This window comes from Lissotriton helveticus, chromosome 3_1 (genome assembly GCF_964261635.1).
Source record: "Lissotriton helveticus chromosome 3_1, aLisHel1.1, whole genome shotgun sequence".
NCBI classification, from domain to species: domain Eukaryota; kingdom Metazoa; phylum Chordata; class Amphibia; order Caudata; family Salamandridae; genus Lissotriton; species Lissotriton helveticus.
Window position 1 is genome coordinate 431,092,661 of NC_136061.1, and position 18,105 is coordinate 431,110,765.

The window sequence follows — 18,105 nt, forward strand, 5'->3', positions numbered from 1 at the left end:
AGTCTGCCTCCCTTGGTAGAGGTCAGCTCTTTCCCTGCCCCTATCTTGTGTCCAAATGATAGTTATAAACAGGTATATAACTTTGATGGTGGAGTAGGGTACATGAGATGGGGATGCTGACGGGATCCAGTTGAATTTTTTGACTCTGTTGTACAAATGGATAGGGAAATCACTGTGGAGCCAATTTTGTCACCCAAGGGGGATGCAATGTGTAATTTAGCAGAAGTGGTCCCAGACAGGGAATGTGGAAGTATGAGGGGGGGCAATATGGTATGCCAGGACGATTGGGGGGGCGATCCTAGACCACCATTAAGTCTTGGTACAAATGACGCTAATGTGGCCAACTGTGCAAATATTGCTATGGGAGAGGGTGGTGACTCCGAGATCTTGACTAATTCACCGGTTATGGTAGCTACTGAAAGGGGGACCGGTAAAGGTGACACCACGGGGAGGTTTCTTTCATGGAATATAGCAGGTTTGGCCTCCAGATTGCTGTCTCAAGATTGGTTAGACTTTGTTAATGGGTTTGAAATGTGCCTATTCCAGGAGACGTGGGCTTGTGAGCCTATCTATCTGCCAGGTTATCTAAATTTTTGTATACCAGCGACTAGGGGCCCTAGGGGCAGACCTACGGGAGGTCTAACAGCCTGGGTCAAGCAGAATTCTCAGGCCAAAATAAAAGTCATTGACCTATGCTGCAAGGATATACAATTATTGAGGTTAACATTAGGACAGGGCGGTGTGATAGATATCTATAATATTTATGCTAGGGGTTTAAGTGCTGGGAATTCCCCCACCCTTGAAGCTCTATCAACCTCCCTCGAATCCAAGTCACTTGGTAATAGAGTGGTTGTGGCAGGTGACCTGAATAGGACTTTTGAGCCTTTGGAAAATACTGAACATCCGATAGGACAAGAGGAGGATGCTCTATGGGGCGTCCCAATCCTAAACCTCTCACCAGTGAAGCGGTGGACTAAGGATGTATTGTTGTTGAATGCGTTATGTCTGGAGTATGGCTTGAGGGCCCTTAATGGCAGGACAAAAAGTGACCAAGGAGGAAATAGCACATTCGACAATTGGCATAGCAAGAGTAGGATCGACTATGTCATTTGTAGTCTTGAGCTATGGTGTGGCGTGGGTGACATGGAAATTGTGGGGAGAATAGAAAGTGATCATAACCCCCTCAGTGTTACCCACTCATGGTGGAGGGCTGCGCCTGTCCACCTAGTGTTAGGTAGCGAAATTGTACCTGTTATAGCTAATGATTCAAGAAGGGTGAAATGGCCAAATGTGCTGGCCAACTTGGCCACTGTGGAGCACATTAATCTGGAGGTGGATAACGCTATTGCCGCCATGGAATCAGTATACCCTGTAACACCGGGTTCCTCTCTAATAGCAGACATACACGACACATTCTTCCATTTGATAAAACCGCATTTTATCAAATCAGTTAGGGCAAATAGAAAACCACCCATTAAACTGGCGAGGTGGTTTAACAAGCAGTGCAGGGCAACTAGACTGGAGCTGGGCAGGGCAATCAAAAGCAGGGACAAGGCTTTGATTAGCACTGCTAGGAAACAATATAAGGAGAATATTCGTAAGGCTAAGAAGCTGTGGGACGAGGAATATTGGGAGGAGTTACTTGAGGCCTCTGGGCAAAAAGACTCAAGACTCTTTTGGAAAATTATGAAATGGGGCAGAGGTGGTACGCCAAACAACCCCGATAATAATGTTAATGAAGCTTCATGGGTCGAGTATTTCCAACCCCAGTATGCGGAGAATAGGGATATAATGGACATTGAACCAATCCCTGTGGTATTTTCCAAGGGAGACTTATTCTCAACTAAAGAAGCAGAACGTGTAATTTTATCACTGCAGGGGGGGAAAGCTCCGGGGTTGGATGGAATTCCCTCAGATATTTTCAAACATGATAAGGTTCGTTGGGCAAAATATGCGACTGTGCTGGGAAATGCCCTTGCAAAAGGGGCAAAAATCCCGGATGTATGGAAGGGGGCAATTATAATTCCGATCTTTAAGAAAGGCGATCGGTCGCTCCCGGCAAATTATAGACCTATAAGTTTGCTGGCCACTATCCAGAAAGTGGTGGGTAAGATGGTGGTCGACAAACTTATGGCCTGGGTAGATGAAAACAATGCCTTATCCCCCTACCAGGCAGGATTTAGACGAGCAACCAGCACGGTTGATCAAATTCTTCGCTTCACTATGCTACGGTGGGGGACTGTACTCCTTGGCGAGGGCAGCCTTTATGTAGCATTTGTAGATCTGAGGGCTGCCTTCGATCTGGTGCCCAGGAGTAAGCTGTGGGGTGTCTTGAGCAAGATAGGGGTTCCACTTGAACTGCTCACATTAATAATGCGTCTCCACGAAAGCAACTTCGCTAAAGTCCAGTGGGGGAGGAACGGGGAATCATCCATCAATTTCCCAGTTGAGCGGGGGGTACGTCAGGGTTGTGCCATGGCACCCCTGCTGTTCTCCTTGTTCATTAATGGTATAGTCGATAGGATGTTGGATGCGAGGGTTGACGCACCTTCGCTGGCGGGCATCAGGGTTCCGATCCTGATGTTCGCCGACGATACCTTGATCGTGTCCAAAACCCCGGCAGGACTCCAGCGAGCCTTGAACATATTTGATATGTTCTGCAAGGAACGGGGTCTCGAAGTTAATGTAAATAAAACTAAGCTGATGGTCTTTGGGCAAAAACGCCAAGTCCAACCTAGGGTATCTCTGAACAGCATTAGACTAGAGGTAGTAAATGTTTTTACATACCTAGGGGTGGAGATATCAAGTAAATTTGGTTGGTCGAGACATATTGAGAAGGCGGTTTTGAAACACCAGCAGATTTCAGGAGCGCTTCGAGTGGAACAAGCAAAATCTAAAACCAGGCCTATTAAACCGGTTCTCATGGTATACGACGCAAAAGCCTTGGGCGCAGCCCTTTACGGGGCTGAAGTCTGGGGCTTTGAGAGGTTCGATACGCTCCAAAGATCTGAGAACAGGTTTCTGAGAGGGATAACTAGTCTTCCTCAAAGTACCCCATTAATACCGCTTGGCCTGGATTTAGGAAGAAGATCGCTTAGTGATCGTGCCCGACTAAGGCCTATCCTCTACTGGAGACGGTTGTGGACGACCCCAGAAATTAGACACTATGCTGAGGGGTTTTCTGCCCTAGTTAAATCAGATGTCTTCCATAAAATTTCATGGCTAAAAAAGCTTAGGGACGCCCTTGCTGAGCTCGGTCTCTCCAAACTTTGGGAAAATCCCTCTGGGGAAGTGTTCCCTAGTAAAACAACTATAAAAACTATATATTGGGATTATATTGACCAGAAGTCTTGGAGGAGTGTGACCTCAGAATCTATGGGGGGTAGGTTTATGGAAATTAAAACGAGACCTGCACTAGAACAGTACTGGGACACCTTAACTGTTCCGTTAGACAGGAAATTATTTTTCCAGCTAAGGGCAGGCTCCCTCCCCCTGAGGTCATTGACGTCCAATTGGGGAACTAATAGTAGTTCATGTTGCCCGACATGTGGCGCCCCCAATGAAAGTATAGCACATTTTCTATTCATGTGTGAGGCCTATGTAAACCCAAGGAAATTGTGGCTGGCACCTGTTTGCAGGAACCTTGGTGTCTTAAGTGGTGTCGAGGGGCTGAGAATTATTTGTTCCTCAACCGAATTGCCTATAGTAGTAGGAACGGCAAAATACCTGGGGTGGGCTTGGTCCATAAGGCGGAGGGCTCTATCTCCGAATAGGCCTTGAATCTCGTTTTCTTGCTTATATGAATTGCATTGCTAAATCCCGAGGGAGAGAATTATGAATTTTTAGCTATAATATGTTGCTAAATGCACGTAACGAGTTTTGACTGTACAATTTTGGTTATGGTCCACAACGTGGGCGATTTTGTTTTTTAACTCGCATTTAGCTTCTGTATATTATGAGAAAGCTTATATTAATTTTGTGGTGAATATTTTATGTGTGTATACTGTGTATTTTAATCTGAAAATTAAGTGTCAATGTATGTTTAGAGCTTTTTAAATGTGTAATTTTATATGTCTGTGCTTTTATGAGTGCATAACTCGAATAAAGCTTTTCAATCAAGCTATATTTTGCCACATTTTACCACCACAATGGCAGTCCAAGGGAGCACATTCCTTGCTTGCACCAGGGCCCATGGCATCCTTACTACGCAACAGTTTTATCTTCATACCTATAGTTTAAATACAACATAACCAGCTGCAGTTTAAGCTTCCCTACACCATAACCAGCTGCAGTTCAAGCTTCCCTACACCATAGCCAGCTGTGGTTCAAGCTTCCCTACACCATAGCCAGCTGTGGTTCAAGCTTCCCTACACCATAGCCAGCTGCAGTTCAAGCTTTCCTACACCATAGCCAGCCGCAGTTCAAGCTTCCCTACAGCATAGCCAGCCGCAATTCAAGCTTCCCTTGTTTGGGACAGTTACAGCACTGGGCAGATGCAGCATCTACTGCAAATGTACATGTTTCTCTAGCCCGTGCAGCACAGGTGCGAACATGGAAATCAGCAGTGCAGTCTTCGCTCATATACCCGCACACGCATTGTTGCATCACTCATACTAGCAATGCTACCTCCCCCCCCCCACGTCAATAGAGGTACAGTAAAGTCAGCTGCAACAGAGGCTTTCCTCTCATGCAGATGGGTGCAACCTTGATTGAAGCAATGCAGGTGTTCTCTGCACGCAAAGAACAGATGTGGAGGCAGGGGGTGCCGGTCTTCTGCTCCTCTTGTGGCTCCACTGCAGGAACAGGCTCCCAGCCTACCCTGCGGCCAATCCTGAAGCTGCTTTCGTGCATGAGAGCAGCTTAACCCCTTCCCTGCGCCACGAATTCCGCTGCGGCGCCGAGGGGGCTTGGGGTGGGCTTGGCGCTTTGGCGCTCATGATGGTTCCACGCCATAATGCCTCACGGGCGGCGTGTGCTCATGACGGTGTGGTGCCGTCACAACCCCTCCCACTCCTTAATTCTCCCGCACAGGTGGGGAATTAGTGCCACGTGGGAGGAGTGGCAGCGGCATGACTGCTCCTCTCCATCATGAGCACATGTCTACCGTGACTCATAACAGCGTGGAGCCGTCATGAGCACCAAAGGGGTTATGGATTGACCTGAGTTGCCTCGATTTGCACTCCCAGGGCAACTGGGAGCCTATGCCTGCTGTCTCCAGCCCAACAACGCAGCTCGGGTTGGAGACAGCTCCTTGCTCATGTGGGTTTCGCCGGCCTGAGATGGCCGGCCAAAGCCACATGCGCACTGATAGCAGTGCCTAAAACTCCCCCTTATGACTGCCCCGCGAGGGCCCCGCCCCAGGACGCAGCACTTAGAAGTTGAAAAATAAAACAATAATAAAACTGTTTTATTATTCTAGTTTTATTTTTCAACTTTTGAAGCTGCTGTCTGTGGGCGGGGCACGCTCCTCCACCATAGCGGAGGAGCCGCTGCTGGAAACAAGCAGAAATTAAGTTATTATTCCAAAGTTACAATGCTATACATGCAAGGTTCAGTTCATTCTCACTTCTATGAATGCTTGTAATCCTTGCTTACAGAGAAGTAGCACAGCGCATGGAGCAAAACACACGCAGGCGCACTCGCACGCTCTCACTGACATGGGCAACAGCATCACGAGCCTAGCTCACTGCAGAGATGCAACCTGGATTCCCTCATGCGCACACTCATTGCAACGTAAGCAGCAGGAGAGCAAGCTTCCTTCACATAAAATAGCACATTCTGCAGCCCACCTCTCTTTCTCCCTACACAGAGAGGCAGTGAATTGCAGCTGAGCCAGCACCATATGGCATCCTAGCTCTACAGTGTACCCCATATAGAATTGTGAGACGTCAGTGGTTACCAGTGGCACTGCAGCGTAATACAAAGGAAGAGACATGCATAAACCTATTTTATAGTTGTGAAAATGGGCACACCTGCCCCTCATAGATTGCAGGTCTGGTTTGAAAGCTTGTGTGGATCTTGAAGTCTGCCTAAAACCATCGCTCTTTCCTTTCAGGAGCCCGGGGGCTGGGTGAAGGTTCACCACTTGGAGTACACAGATGGGGGCATCCTGGACCCAGACGACGTGCTGGCCGACCTGGTGGAGGACAAGGACAAGGTACTGTGCTTCGAGGACCAGTCTCGTGTGATGCTGAGCTAGCCTCGATGATGCTCCTGTCAAAGATGCCCTTCCTTCGTGATACATTTATGCACTACCCTAAAGCAGCAATCTTCTGCAAATGCTACCCAACTTTGTGAGCAATACTCGAGTCATGCTCCCTTATGTTTGTGTTCGCTTTCCCAAAGACATACATAATGTTGTTGTTTTCAAGTGTCTGCAGTTGAAGCGCTGCTATAGCAGACGCTTTCCTTTGAGAGTTGTGTGTTTTTCACCAGCTGGCTACAGACATGCAGTGCAAACTGCCTGCAGACGAGGAAAGCCCTGGAGATCCGAGGAGTAGGAAGTCGAGGAACAAACCAACATTTATTGAGGAATTCCTTTACTTTAGGTTATATTTGTCTAACACTGGGCCGTTCAGACATTGGAGAGCTGTGTGATGGCTTTAATGGTAGCTGTTGCATGTATGTACATTTTAAGATTGTTGACGAAACTATAGGGAACGTGTCTAACGCAAATGTAATTGATCCGAACTCACATGATAGTGGCACGTGGTTTTGGTCTTAACTTTTCATGGTGCTAAATGTCACATTCGTTGCCAGTAATAATGAGATCCAGTCGGCGAGACTACATAGTTATGAAGTATTGTAGACTCATACAAGTTATTATATATTAGATTTTCATTCAGGGCCTGTAAAGTATAACGTTTTGGGACATATGAAGTAATAAACTGTTTATTCTGGTAACAAATGGAGTATAGTTGTGAAGCCATGTAGGTACCCGAATTAATCGGTGAAACTGACACCCAATTATATATTGCTTTCACTTTTGAAGTTATCCATTGCAGAGAATACTTTATTTTCAAAAACACCAGCTACACTAAATAATATCTGTCAGACGTAGCTTTTCTCTCAACATTAACGAATCTAAATGTTACACCTGATAGCTATGCCAGATATGTAGCATTCTCTTAATAACATTAACAAATATAAGTATACATAATGAAAGCTATAATGAGAGCTAGGTTTGATACCATGCTCTGCTCTCAAAATCCTTAACAAATATAAATATTACACATCATGTTTGCTATGACAGATGGTGCAAACTGTCTGTGGACTTAGCACTTAGTCAAGTTACACATGAGTTCAGACTTAGTACTTTTCTCGTGTTGGTTTCTATAAGATAACTACAGTATGCTGTGGACAAGCGTGTAACCAATGAGTACACCTATGACTCCATTGACAAAGGCCTTGTAGGCTGAAACACATTTGTCAGCAATGGTGGTTGTTCAGTAAACTATTGAAAGAAGAGCTCCAGAGTACGCCACATTTTCCTTTTTGATTTTCTTTAATTATATATATATATATATATATATATATATATATTTTTTTTTTTATTTTTTTTTATTTATATATATATATATTTTTATTTATTTATTTTCATTGAAAAAACACACAGGTTACCGGGACGTTATAGGTAGGCTCACATTTCACTTGTACAAAACCTGTGAAATTCAGCTGAGCTAACTATAACTCACGTCCCCCACAATGCACTGCTGAGGACATCACATATTACATCACTCATGGCATGATCAGTGACACCACTCATGACATCACTGATGAAAGCAAAGTGTACTCGATTTGAACAAGCAAAAGCAAAGTGCTTCCATTTATTAAAGCGAGCCCACTGTTTGCTACGGGATGGCGGGAGCAGTGTTCCCGCCATCCTGTAGCAAACTGCAATGTCCCGAGGTGGACACCCCGGTACATTGCTGGAACTGGCCCTGGGGGATGGCGGTCCCCAAGGCCATTTATGGCTCCAGGAGGGGGGCCCTTCTCCAATTTGCAAGGTAGCAACAAAGGTGGTGGTCCCTGGGTCAGTGTGGGGGAGCTTCAGCCCCCCACACGTTATTTTGAACATAGCCCTGGGGAGGTGGTGGTCTCTGGGGCTCTGTGGGGAGGAGGGAGCCCCCATGCCTACATATGTAAATGGCCCTGAGGAGGTGGCGGTCCAGGGGGCTGCCGGGTGCCACATGGCCTCCCCACATTTCTCAAACATAGCCTGGGATGTGGCAATCTGTGGGGCTGCGTAGAGGGGCAGAAGCCCACCATGCATTGATTTTTGATTTTATAGCCCCGGGAGGTGGCGGTCCCTAGGGTCTCGTAGCCCCTTACATTCAATGGATAAGCCCCAGGATTGGGGCTTCCGGGAACAATATCAACCTAGGGATGGGGGTTGTGTGCCCCCCTCCTCAACGATAGTGTGGCTGGTCCCCTGGAAGATAAATGGGTCCCCACGTCCGAAAATGGCCGGGGAGGGGGGGGCCACATGGCCAATCTCCACAAATATTAATTATATAGGCACCAGAGATGGGTCCCCGGGGCCAATATTAGCCCGGTAGGGGGCTGCATGCACCCTCCCCCTAATGAATATGTACTATGTGCCCTAGGTGGGCTCCAGGGCACCTAATATTTACTGGGCGGGAGCACTGATAATTACCCCACATAATACATCACTGATGACAACTTCTTTGAAATGATTAAGAATATCACTGGAAATCGACAGTGTGGGTGCACCTAACTTTAATTTCCTACTCCTCTTAGGAGCTACACCAGGGAAACCGCTATTGTCTTCGCGAATAAGAAAGCCACGTGTGCCAAGATTGGTGGGGCCACAAAACCTGAGGCTTCTAGAACAGCGGCAAATGAAATATATGTATTTAGTTTCATCCAAACTAAAATAGTTGAACAAGTTGCAACCCAACGTGCAACATAATCTTTTGGGGAGGAGAAAGTACAGTACCAGCTGACATTTCTCCTCGGAAGAGCTGTCTGATCATCTTAATTGTCGAGCAATTCGGCAGAGCAGAAAGAATATCATATTGAGTGATTAATCATTCACACGATGGAGGAGTGAAAGGCTGCTAATGTAACACCATCACTCACATAATTTGCACTCGTTGGAATTACTGGCATATTGTTGAAGCCTCAGCCTGCCGATTTGATGACTCGGTATGAAAAGGAGTCTCATATCTGCATAGCGGAAGATTGCTTCGGTGGTGTAGTCTGTGAACGTCTCTTTCTAACTTCCAAAAGTTTTGTGCGAAATAACTTTGCCCCATGTTTTTCTACTTCTACACGGCCTCCAGCTGCATTTTAAACAGAAGATGACAGGATGGTGGAAAAAGCCTCCGTTGGGTGGAACTTTCATAGTCTTGTCAGTTAGGGGTTGGGGAATTTGTGTTGCCATGGTAGCAGGTATTGCAAATACAGTAAGCGTCCAAGTCCTAGTGCAATATCTGTAGGAAAGTTCTCCGGACACCCCACTTTTCATTAGAGTGTACGGGGAAGGGATTTCTCCACACACAAATGATTTCCACGTGAAAAGAGTACGGGGGTGCAATTTCACATTTACACAAACCTCAATGCGCATACTGAACCAACTCTGTGAATCATTCACAAGTGTAATTTAATGAATGTATATGGACAGGAAACCGCGAGCACTGCAGTTTTCCCTCATGGAGGGGCGTAACACAGGTCCGCCCCTGCGGTGGAGGGGCGGGGGCACCTTTCATCCCAATGCCAATGAATGTCTGTCATGCACTGGAGGCTCGGGTGCCCCTCTCTTTCTGCAGGAGGGCCCCATGATTTTGTGTTATGCCATTCTAGAGGGCGTGACAGGGCCTGGATGGAGGGAGAACCATCTAAAATGAAAACATCTTCACTAAGCACTTGAGCACCCTATCCCTGCACACACTTCATTTTTTTCTGAATCAGAAACAATAACAGAAAGAATTATACACAAGTCGTCTTTCAGAAGCGTCAGTACAATTTTGTCCATGAAGCAGATAAGCACCAATCCCGCCCTGCACTATCCCGAACATAACCTCTAGGCCCTCAATTTCCACATGAGGCAGCCACACAATATGCCTTTTCTAGACTCCCATACATCAGTGAAGATGTGCTGGTGTGTTCATTACTGATATGCCTTTAACACACATCCACAATCACATATACCTGATAATTCTCGCCTCAGTGCCTATTCTAATCATGGGTCCCACTCTGCAACTCTGGGCAATTGCTTGCTTAATCTCCACAACGGCCCCAACAGCGCTGGGATGCCTGGCTGCACCTTGGGGGTGCCCAGAAGTGGGCACCTCACAGGAAAAAGCCAGGAAGGGTTCCACAGCGGTATTCGTACAAGCGCTGGAGAGACCCCATGTGGGGTGATTCGGGCGCTATACAAGTACTACAACATTTACATTTACATATATATGCTGATCCTTGTGCAGTTACCTGCTTACAGCTGCGTCCTGTGTGGGCCTTATTTGTGACTTCAGGCCTAGAATGAGTAGTGGATGTGCAGCCGCCCAGTGGCACCATTACAGGTGGAAGGTGGAGAGATGTAACACCACCAGACTGCGCCAGGGCCCAGTGCATCAACTTGGCACACTCCTGGAGGCTGGAGCAGAGAGGCAGCAGGAAAGTGTGTTTCCTGGTTGCAGACCATCTACAGTACCTTCTATTATTTGAATACTCCCCACAGCGGCCATGGTGGCTCCTATGGTTCAACATGAGAAGCAAGCTGTATTAGAAAAATGCTTGTATTTTGTATCAATGAGGCTAAATAGATTGCTTTTTTTTTTGTTGAAAAAATCCCTCACATCAGAGAACCATAACTGGGAATGGGAACTGCTGATTAATCTGCAGGCACCCCACTGAGGATTATCTCTCCTCCATTAACAAGGTCTCTCACTAAACTAGCTGAAATGTTCGCTATAACTTTCTAGATACATATGCCAAATGCCTTTCTTTACATGCATTTGGACTTTCTTTCCTTCAGAGAAGGCTGTGTCCATCACTGGCTTGGTCTTCCTCTTTCAAGTTCATCGTCCGGATCATGGCTGGTGATTCAAGAGAGTAACTAGACTCTCCGCTCGTTGTGTTTGCTTAGTTTAAAGTGCATGACATTTGTAAGAATTTAGAAAAAGGCTTCTGTCCGAAGAGGTTTGTTGTTATAATTGCCTCCGTTTTGTTTTCCTTGAACTTTTATCTACTCCTAGATTTCCTACACTAAACTGAAGGTTCAATTTGGCTCTTCTGAATTCAGATTTGATGTTGAGTATGAGGTTCCTGAATTTGAGAAATTTCTGAGATCTGGCAAACAATAAATCAATAAAATCCAGAAGTATTAGCTTTTTGGGATCGGAAATAATTTTACATTACACTAGGGGAATTTTTTCTTAGAAAAAAATATTATGGTTTATCTTGAAAAGAAAAGAGTGTCTCATTCCCACTGTTTGTTTGAGTTGGACTTAGGACTCTGAGCACTTTGCCACTGCTAACCAGTGCTAAAGTGCACATGCGCCTTTCCTAAACATGTTTGTACTTGGTGTGATTGGGCCTGTAAGTTAAATGCTACTAGTGGGCTGCAGCACAGATTGTGTCACCCACAGAAGAAGCCTTTCAAACCCATCTCAGTTCTGCCACTGCAGTGTCTGTGTGTGCAGTGTACTGCCACTTTAACTTGCGATTTAAAACTACTTGCCATGCCTTAAACTCCTCTTTTATTACATATATACGTCACCACCAAGGTAGGCCTTATGTAGCCCTAAGGGTAGGGTGCTGTACATGTAAAAGGTAGGACATGTACTGTTGAGTTTTGCATGTTCTGGTCAAACAACCTGCTCCGTTTTTCGCTACTGTGAGGCCTATCCCTCTCAAAGATTACCTTTGGGAATTACCTTATAAGTTTGTAAATGGTAATTCCTGAACAGAGAGGAGTAGCTTTTTGATGTTTCATATGTTTAGAATGGTATTGATAAATCCTACTTGCAGGTGAGGCTGGATTGAACTTTACTATTTTAGAAATGTCACTTTTAGAAAGTGGATATTTCTCTGTTTACTGCTCTATGTGCCTGACAGCCTGTCTCTAGTACATGTCTGGGTTGGGCTGGGTGACAGCTACATTTTTGTATTCCATCTAGACAGCCATAACACAGGTCACTCAACTGCATCTGCATTCTGATGGGTCTTCCTGGGCTGGAAGGGGTGTGAGGGCTAGCCTTCTCCTTGAATAGGCAGTTTCCTATCCACACACAAGATACGGATAACCTCCCATTGTTTTCTTGGTAGATAGGACTGGGTTGAAAGGGATCCTTGTGCACTTCAGAGAACTCCTTTCAGCACCCCCTACACCAAAGGCACTTTTGATAATAAGTACTGGGACTCGGACACTTTTGGACCAGTAACAATACATTGCTTGCTGTACAGCTGCACCTTGCCAGTAGGACCTGCTGATTGTTGAGCTGCAGGAGGGACTGCCACTTTGCTACCCGCCTTATTGTGCTGACCTCATACCCTGTGATGTGAAAACATTGTTTATGTCCAGACTTGAATGTGCTAAAGCATGTTATTTTGACGTTTCAGCCTCTTCCATTCACTGACTACTAAGTGTTCAGAATATAGCTGTCTGGCGGGTCTTTGACTTTTAGAAATTCAACATAGTCTCACTTTTCCGTTGGAACCTCCACTGACTGGCAATCCCCAGCCGTAGGTCTCTCTGGTGCACAGAGCAGTGTACAGGACAGGTTCTTCAGTTCAGATCATCCATGCGAGATTTGGTTTGCACTGTCCACTATGTTCAACCTCATTATCCATCACAGCGGTTCTTTATTTCAGAAAATCGTGCTGTGGTGGTCAATCCTTCTTGTGACTACACCCTCCCTCTCGATCTTCTCTCCGCTGTTTCTTCAATAAAGACCCAACGTTTCTATCGATAGACAGTTTCAGTTTTATCACCTTAAAGCCTTTGGACAAAAGTTTGCACTTTACAAATACATATTCATTCATTCTGGTAATTGGATACTGGTAATTTGAATGTGGCTGTACACCAAGAAAAGCAGGGTGACTATATTAAATAATTTTATTTCTATCGGAATAATTACATTTAAACTCAACATTAGGGTATTGTAGCTCAAAGACTAAAAACATTAGGAAAACAATGCTGGTCATCTTAACTAAAGTAAAAAAGAGAGTTGAACTATGATAAACTACCTTAGTAGTCAAATCGCAATTGGTGCTTTTAAACAGTCAGCCATGCTAAAAGTAAGTTATCATTTTGTTTATCACCGTCTTATTTTGTATTCTTTGTGACTCTCTCTTTGTGATCTCCATAAAACAAAGTAATTAATATATTAGCGATACTAATAAAAGAGCTAAGCATAATACACTGCCCTGTACCTAGTTATGGTTCTATGAGGTATGTGCATCGCATCTTAACAACCCAGAAGGGAGTGTGAGACGACAAAAATATATGGCTGATGGATGCCTGTGTCAGCACTAGTTTTAAATGGATTAATCATTCAAGGACCTTGCTTATGTATAATTATTTTTTCATAAATGCTTTTATTCCACAGTGTGATTTATGTAGAAGATTTATTGAGTTTAGCATTTTTCATTAATGGACAGTATGATCTACCTCCCTTGAGTTTCCTCTAAAACAAATCTTGCAAAAATATACTTCTGTTGGTAATGCAGACTTAGCAGGATCAGGGAAATTACTGCTTACTGCCATTGATAGGAGAAAGCTCATGGTATATATTAATATGCAAGTCAGTACAAATGTGATTAAGCTGTGCCTGCCACTTTACCCACCCGCCTGGTGTTTTAATATACAAGAGACAAAATATGACCATGATTAGCTTTATTGACATGGTGCGCATTAACATTCAAAGTGTGTTTGTGAAATCTTTAGCGCTTGCTGAAAAATGCTGTTTTAGTTTCTGGTTTTAAAATCTGTTGACTAAGGTTGCTAAACAGACATGAACCTGTATGTAGTGCTGTAGCGTGAAACCTAGAGATTGGTGCTTAGCAGGATATCAATTTTGGCTTCATTCCACTCATCTTCCCATTGGCCAACTTCCATGCTCCCCGTCATGCCTTTATGACGTCATCAGTGTTAGGCTTAAGATAAGAGATCAGCGTTCACTTTGGTACAAGCAAGATCACAGCATTGGTATGAAGGAGTCTTCATTTTTTGCTACATTTTTGAAAATGCACAAAACATTTAATATGTTTGCCAGGCTCAGAGGGTATATAATTAAACGTAGAAGCATTGTCATCATTGCTTCCTTCCCACCAAGCCGTGATCGCTTGGGCCATAGATTTGCAGATGCTGAAAGCTCACCCATTCCTGTCTGATGGTGGTGGCTGCGCAGGATTGGGATTACCAGTGGTTCTTACAATGTCTGAAATCACTGCTGCTCTGTGTTGTCCCTTCGGCTACTACTGCTGCATAGTTTGTATCACTGTATTCCTGCCCTGGTCTAAATCAAGCCCTAAGTGTTGAGAGGAAGAGCTGTGCCCTTGCTTTACTCCTAACTACCTTCTTTGGATCACACTAGGGCTTGAGGTTCTTCTTAAAAATCAGACCTGTTTAGGAATGATAATGGCGCCAGAACCCACAAACAATTGACGAATGTAAAATTAACTCATGGTCTTTCATGTAAAGCAAATTGTTCCAATGCACTGTTGTGTCTTTTTGTGGCTTGTGGACATTTTTATTCAGTGTGGAAACAGAGTTCAAAATAAAGACTGCCAAAATGGGGCCTATCATAGACCTATTCAAACTAAAATTCCTTAAGTATGTAATTCCGAAAAATGATTACGCTCGGATCCTACTTAGTTAAGAGCTTGGTTATGTTCTATTGAAACACCCATAATAGTGTATCTTCAGGCATAGGCTTGAGAATCCATGGAGGTGAAAGTCAACATTTTTAAAGGGAGATGTTTGTATAAGAAGGGGATTTTTGCAGTCTATGTTTTAGCATAGGTGAAAGACTTTTCTGCAGCCTGTTTCTCACATGCTACCATAAATGATAGCATTGCAAGATATCCCACCTGCGGGTCCGCAGGAGACACTCTCACCATGGCTTCACATTCTCTCGAGTAAAAGCTGGGGTCTCAAGTGTAGTGGCCAGCGGCCACCAAGTTAGGATCTTTGAAAACTAGTGTAAGAAAGCAGAGTTGTTAATATGAGCGACTTGCTAAATTATTATCAATGACCATATACTTGAGCCGACTAATCGCAATCATGTAGATGTTTGCACATTCCTCAGTGGTGGAAAACCTAGCTCTTGCTTTGAAGTCCGAAGTGATTGCTAACAACTTAATAGTCACAATCACAATTGAGATTACATTTACTGTGTCAATTCATTTGCTATAATATTCCAGCCCTACAGATTTATAATTTAATGTTTAGGGTCCCCAAAATCAGTCTCCTAGACAACCAGATATGAAGATGTGCTTGAAAGCTACTCACTCGCATAGAATGCTGACTGCATGTGTTAATTACATTAAAAATAGTTTACCGAGAATAATCGTCTCGCCTTTTTTCTGCTATTAGCAGGGCTTTAAATGGGCTCAAAAACCTGAGGCTCTCCCAACTAGACATGGCCGATGTAATTAGGGTAACACATAAGTTAAAAATATGCGCTTATCATAGTGACACACCCGACTAGTAATGTGCTGCTTCTGTCATTGCATCCAGATATATAATATAACACGTAACATTACACCTCCAACAAGCCAGGACTATTTGCTTTGACAATGATTTCGTTGTATAGAATATTGAAAATGCTTCATTTCTGAAATGAGACTGTGAAAGAACTATAACATCAAAGTCTGTGAAGTGTGGTACTGCTGCAGAGTTAAGATTATTTTTGTCATCCTGAGGGTGAGGGCAAAAATGGAGAGCTCGATAGGGACCCGTCTCAGTACCTGCTTTTTAGAACTCCCGGTGCTGAGCACCAGCAAAACCTGGCCCACTTATAGCCCCGGCTATTAGATACGTGTGTATTTATGACCAAATGAGAAAAACACCAGTGAGCTTTCGAGAATAACATTTACATTTATTCCATGCTCTTGAACTGATTAGGTATTTTTAAATCTTACTGGGCAATGCATACTCCTTTTTAGGTCCGAGTTTTAACAGTGCAACTGTCAAACCTATTACTAACAAATGTCGGCTTTGCACATGTCCCTTTGCAGCCATTGACTTTTTTCGACCAGTCTCTTTCAGCCATTGGCTTGAGTCTTAGTCAATCATGTATCACGGCTCAGCCTAGTGAGTACTTATCTATCTCCTTAGCTGTTTGGGGCTACCCATCTGTTTACACGAGTGCTTGCCTACATGAGTCACCACTTTATAAATGCCACTGGCTGCCGCCTGCATGTCACACTATAATATGCTAATGTTAAATGCTTTATTACATTAAACCAAGTCCTATTGGCTTTGCTGCTGCTTAATTTAGGATTTGTTTTCCATAAAGAAATTAATTACGATAAAAATGAAGGAGACTACAACAGAGACCATCTTGATGTAAGTGCATGCAATTAGTTTAGATATGTTTTGTATGATGTTTTCATCAACATTTGCTGTCTTATGCTATGTAGGCATTGTGGGGGTTTATTTCTCAGGGTGATCGGGTCATTCAGGTGGTGTGCTCACTGACATGTTTGTGCGACAGAAGTGAACAAAGAGGTAGTGTCCAAATGGACCCTTGCCAGTAAATTATTGTCGAAATATGAGTGTTGTACAGTGATGGAGAAATTGACTATTTCCCCAACCTGGGGTTCTAGGTTAGACATCACCAGGAAGGAATAATTGCTTGGACACAGGGACAACAACAAGAAGGTAGGTAGCAACAGCAGTAGAGATGTACATTTTAGTGCCTTCAAGCTTTGGGGCTGGAGGTTTGGAAGGCTTTCTCTGTTCTTCCTTACGCCTCGAAAGAATGAGAAAGAGGTGGCCAACCCATTATTTAAACCAGAGCCGTGCCGGACTCTTCAGGTAGAGAAGTGAAATTAAAAAGATCTTTCTTCAAAACTGCAATTCTTGCCTAGGATATCTTTGTGAAGCATCCGGAGATTACTTTCCCTCTTACCGGACAGTAGGTCACTAGCCACTAGCTTCCTTAGCTCCTGTATCCCTCCCAGCCCCTACACTGTTTGGACATACTGTTGTGCCTTTCCACTAAAGAATATGGCAATGCTTGGAAAGCATCCACCAGGGCCACTTCAAACCTAAACATCGATTGTGCCCTTGGAACTACAAGAAAATGTTTGAAAGGTGGAGGGGCAATGCCTCAACCTGGGGGGGGGGGAGGGGGTTGGAGGTGCTGGCAAGCTATTTGCCGGTTTTCGGTTTTCGGCCGATTTTGGTACGGGACCGATTTCGCAGCTATGCTGCAAAAACGGCCCTGTAACAAAAACAGCCCCCAGGGGCCCAAAACCGGCCCCCACCCGTGTGGCGCACCGGGGGGTTGCCCGGTGCCCGCTATGGCCAGTCCGACCCTGCACTGAAAGCAGCATTGCAATCATATATCACAATGCATCCTTGACCTGCGCGGCATATTTTAGCTTGACTAAACATGGACTTAGGCAATAGGGCATCCATAAGATACACATCCAACTGTTTAAGGATACATTTTATCCAATCCTGACCAATGATTCTCGAGTGTGTTGGAAGATGTGGAAAATGGACTTAAAAAGCAAATTGTGTTTTATTTACAAAATGCAAAAACACATCTACCAGTTTAAATTCCTATTGTAAGGATAACTAGGAGCTACATTACACCACTAAATCACATCAGAATATTAGGATGTACTCAAAAGGGAACCTTTTTCTGCCAGCCTCCCTTCTTTAAACCATAAATATAAACTTGAGTATTGGAGTACTATCTAGCCATTGCTTGTTCAAAGTGTGTCCACTCTACTCTCTGCTATTGAACAAAATATAGCCACGAAATTCATATGTTCTTTGTGCCTCCTCAGCATGCATTGTTTTCTGTTCCAGTTCATTTCCTGGGTTGTTTTCTTTATATATTCTTCTAGGCAACTATTATTGTTTTCTGATTATACGGAGATCATGGTTCTGGTGTGCTTTGA

General features: G+C 44.3%; 1 protein-coding gene across 1 annotated transcript in view; it reads left to right on the plus strand.

The window, feature by feature from the left end:
• PARD3B (par-3 family cell polarity regulator beta) overlaps window positions 1–18,105 on the plus strand; it is a 2,182,026-nt gene that overhangs the window by 197,365 nt on the left and 1,966,556 nt on the right. The window contains exon 2 of the mRNA XM_078680290.1: window positions 6,056–6,157. Coding sequence (XP_078536416.1) covers window positions 6,056–6,157 — 102 coding nt within the window. The remainder of the gene's footprint in view (window positions 1–6,055; window positions 6,158–18,105) is intronic.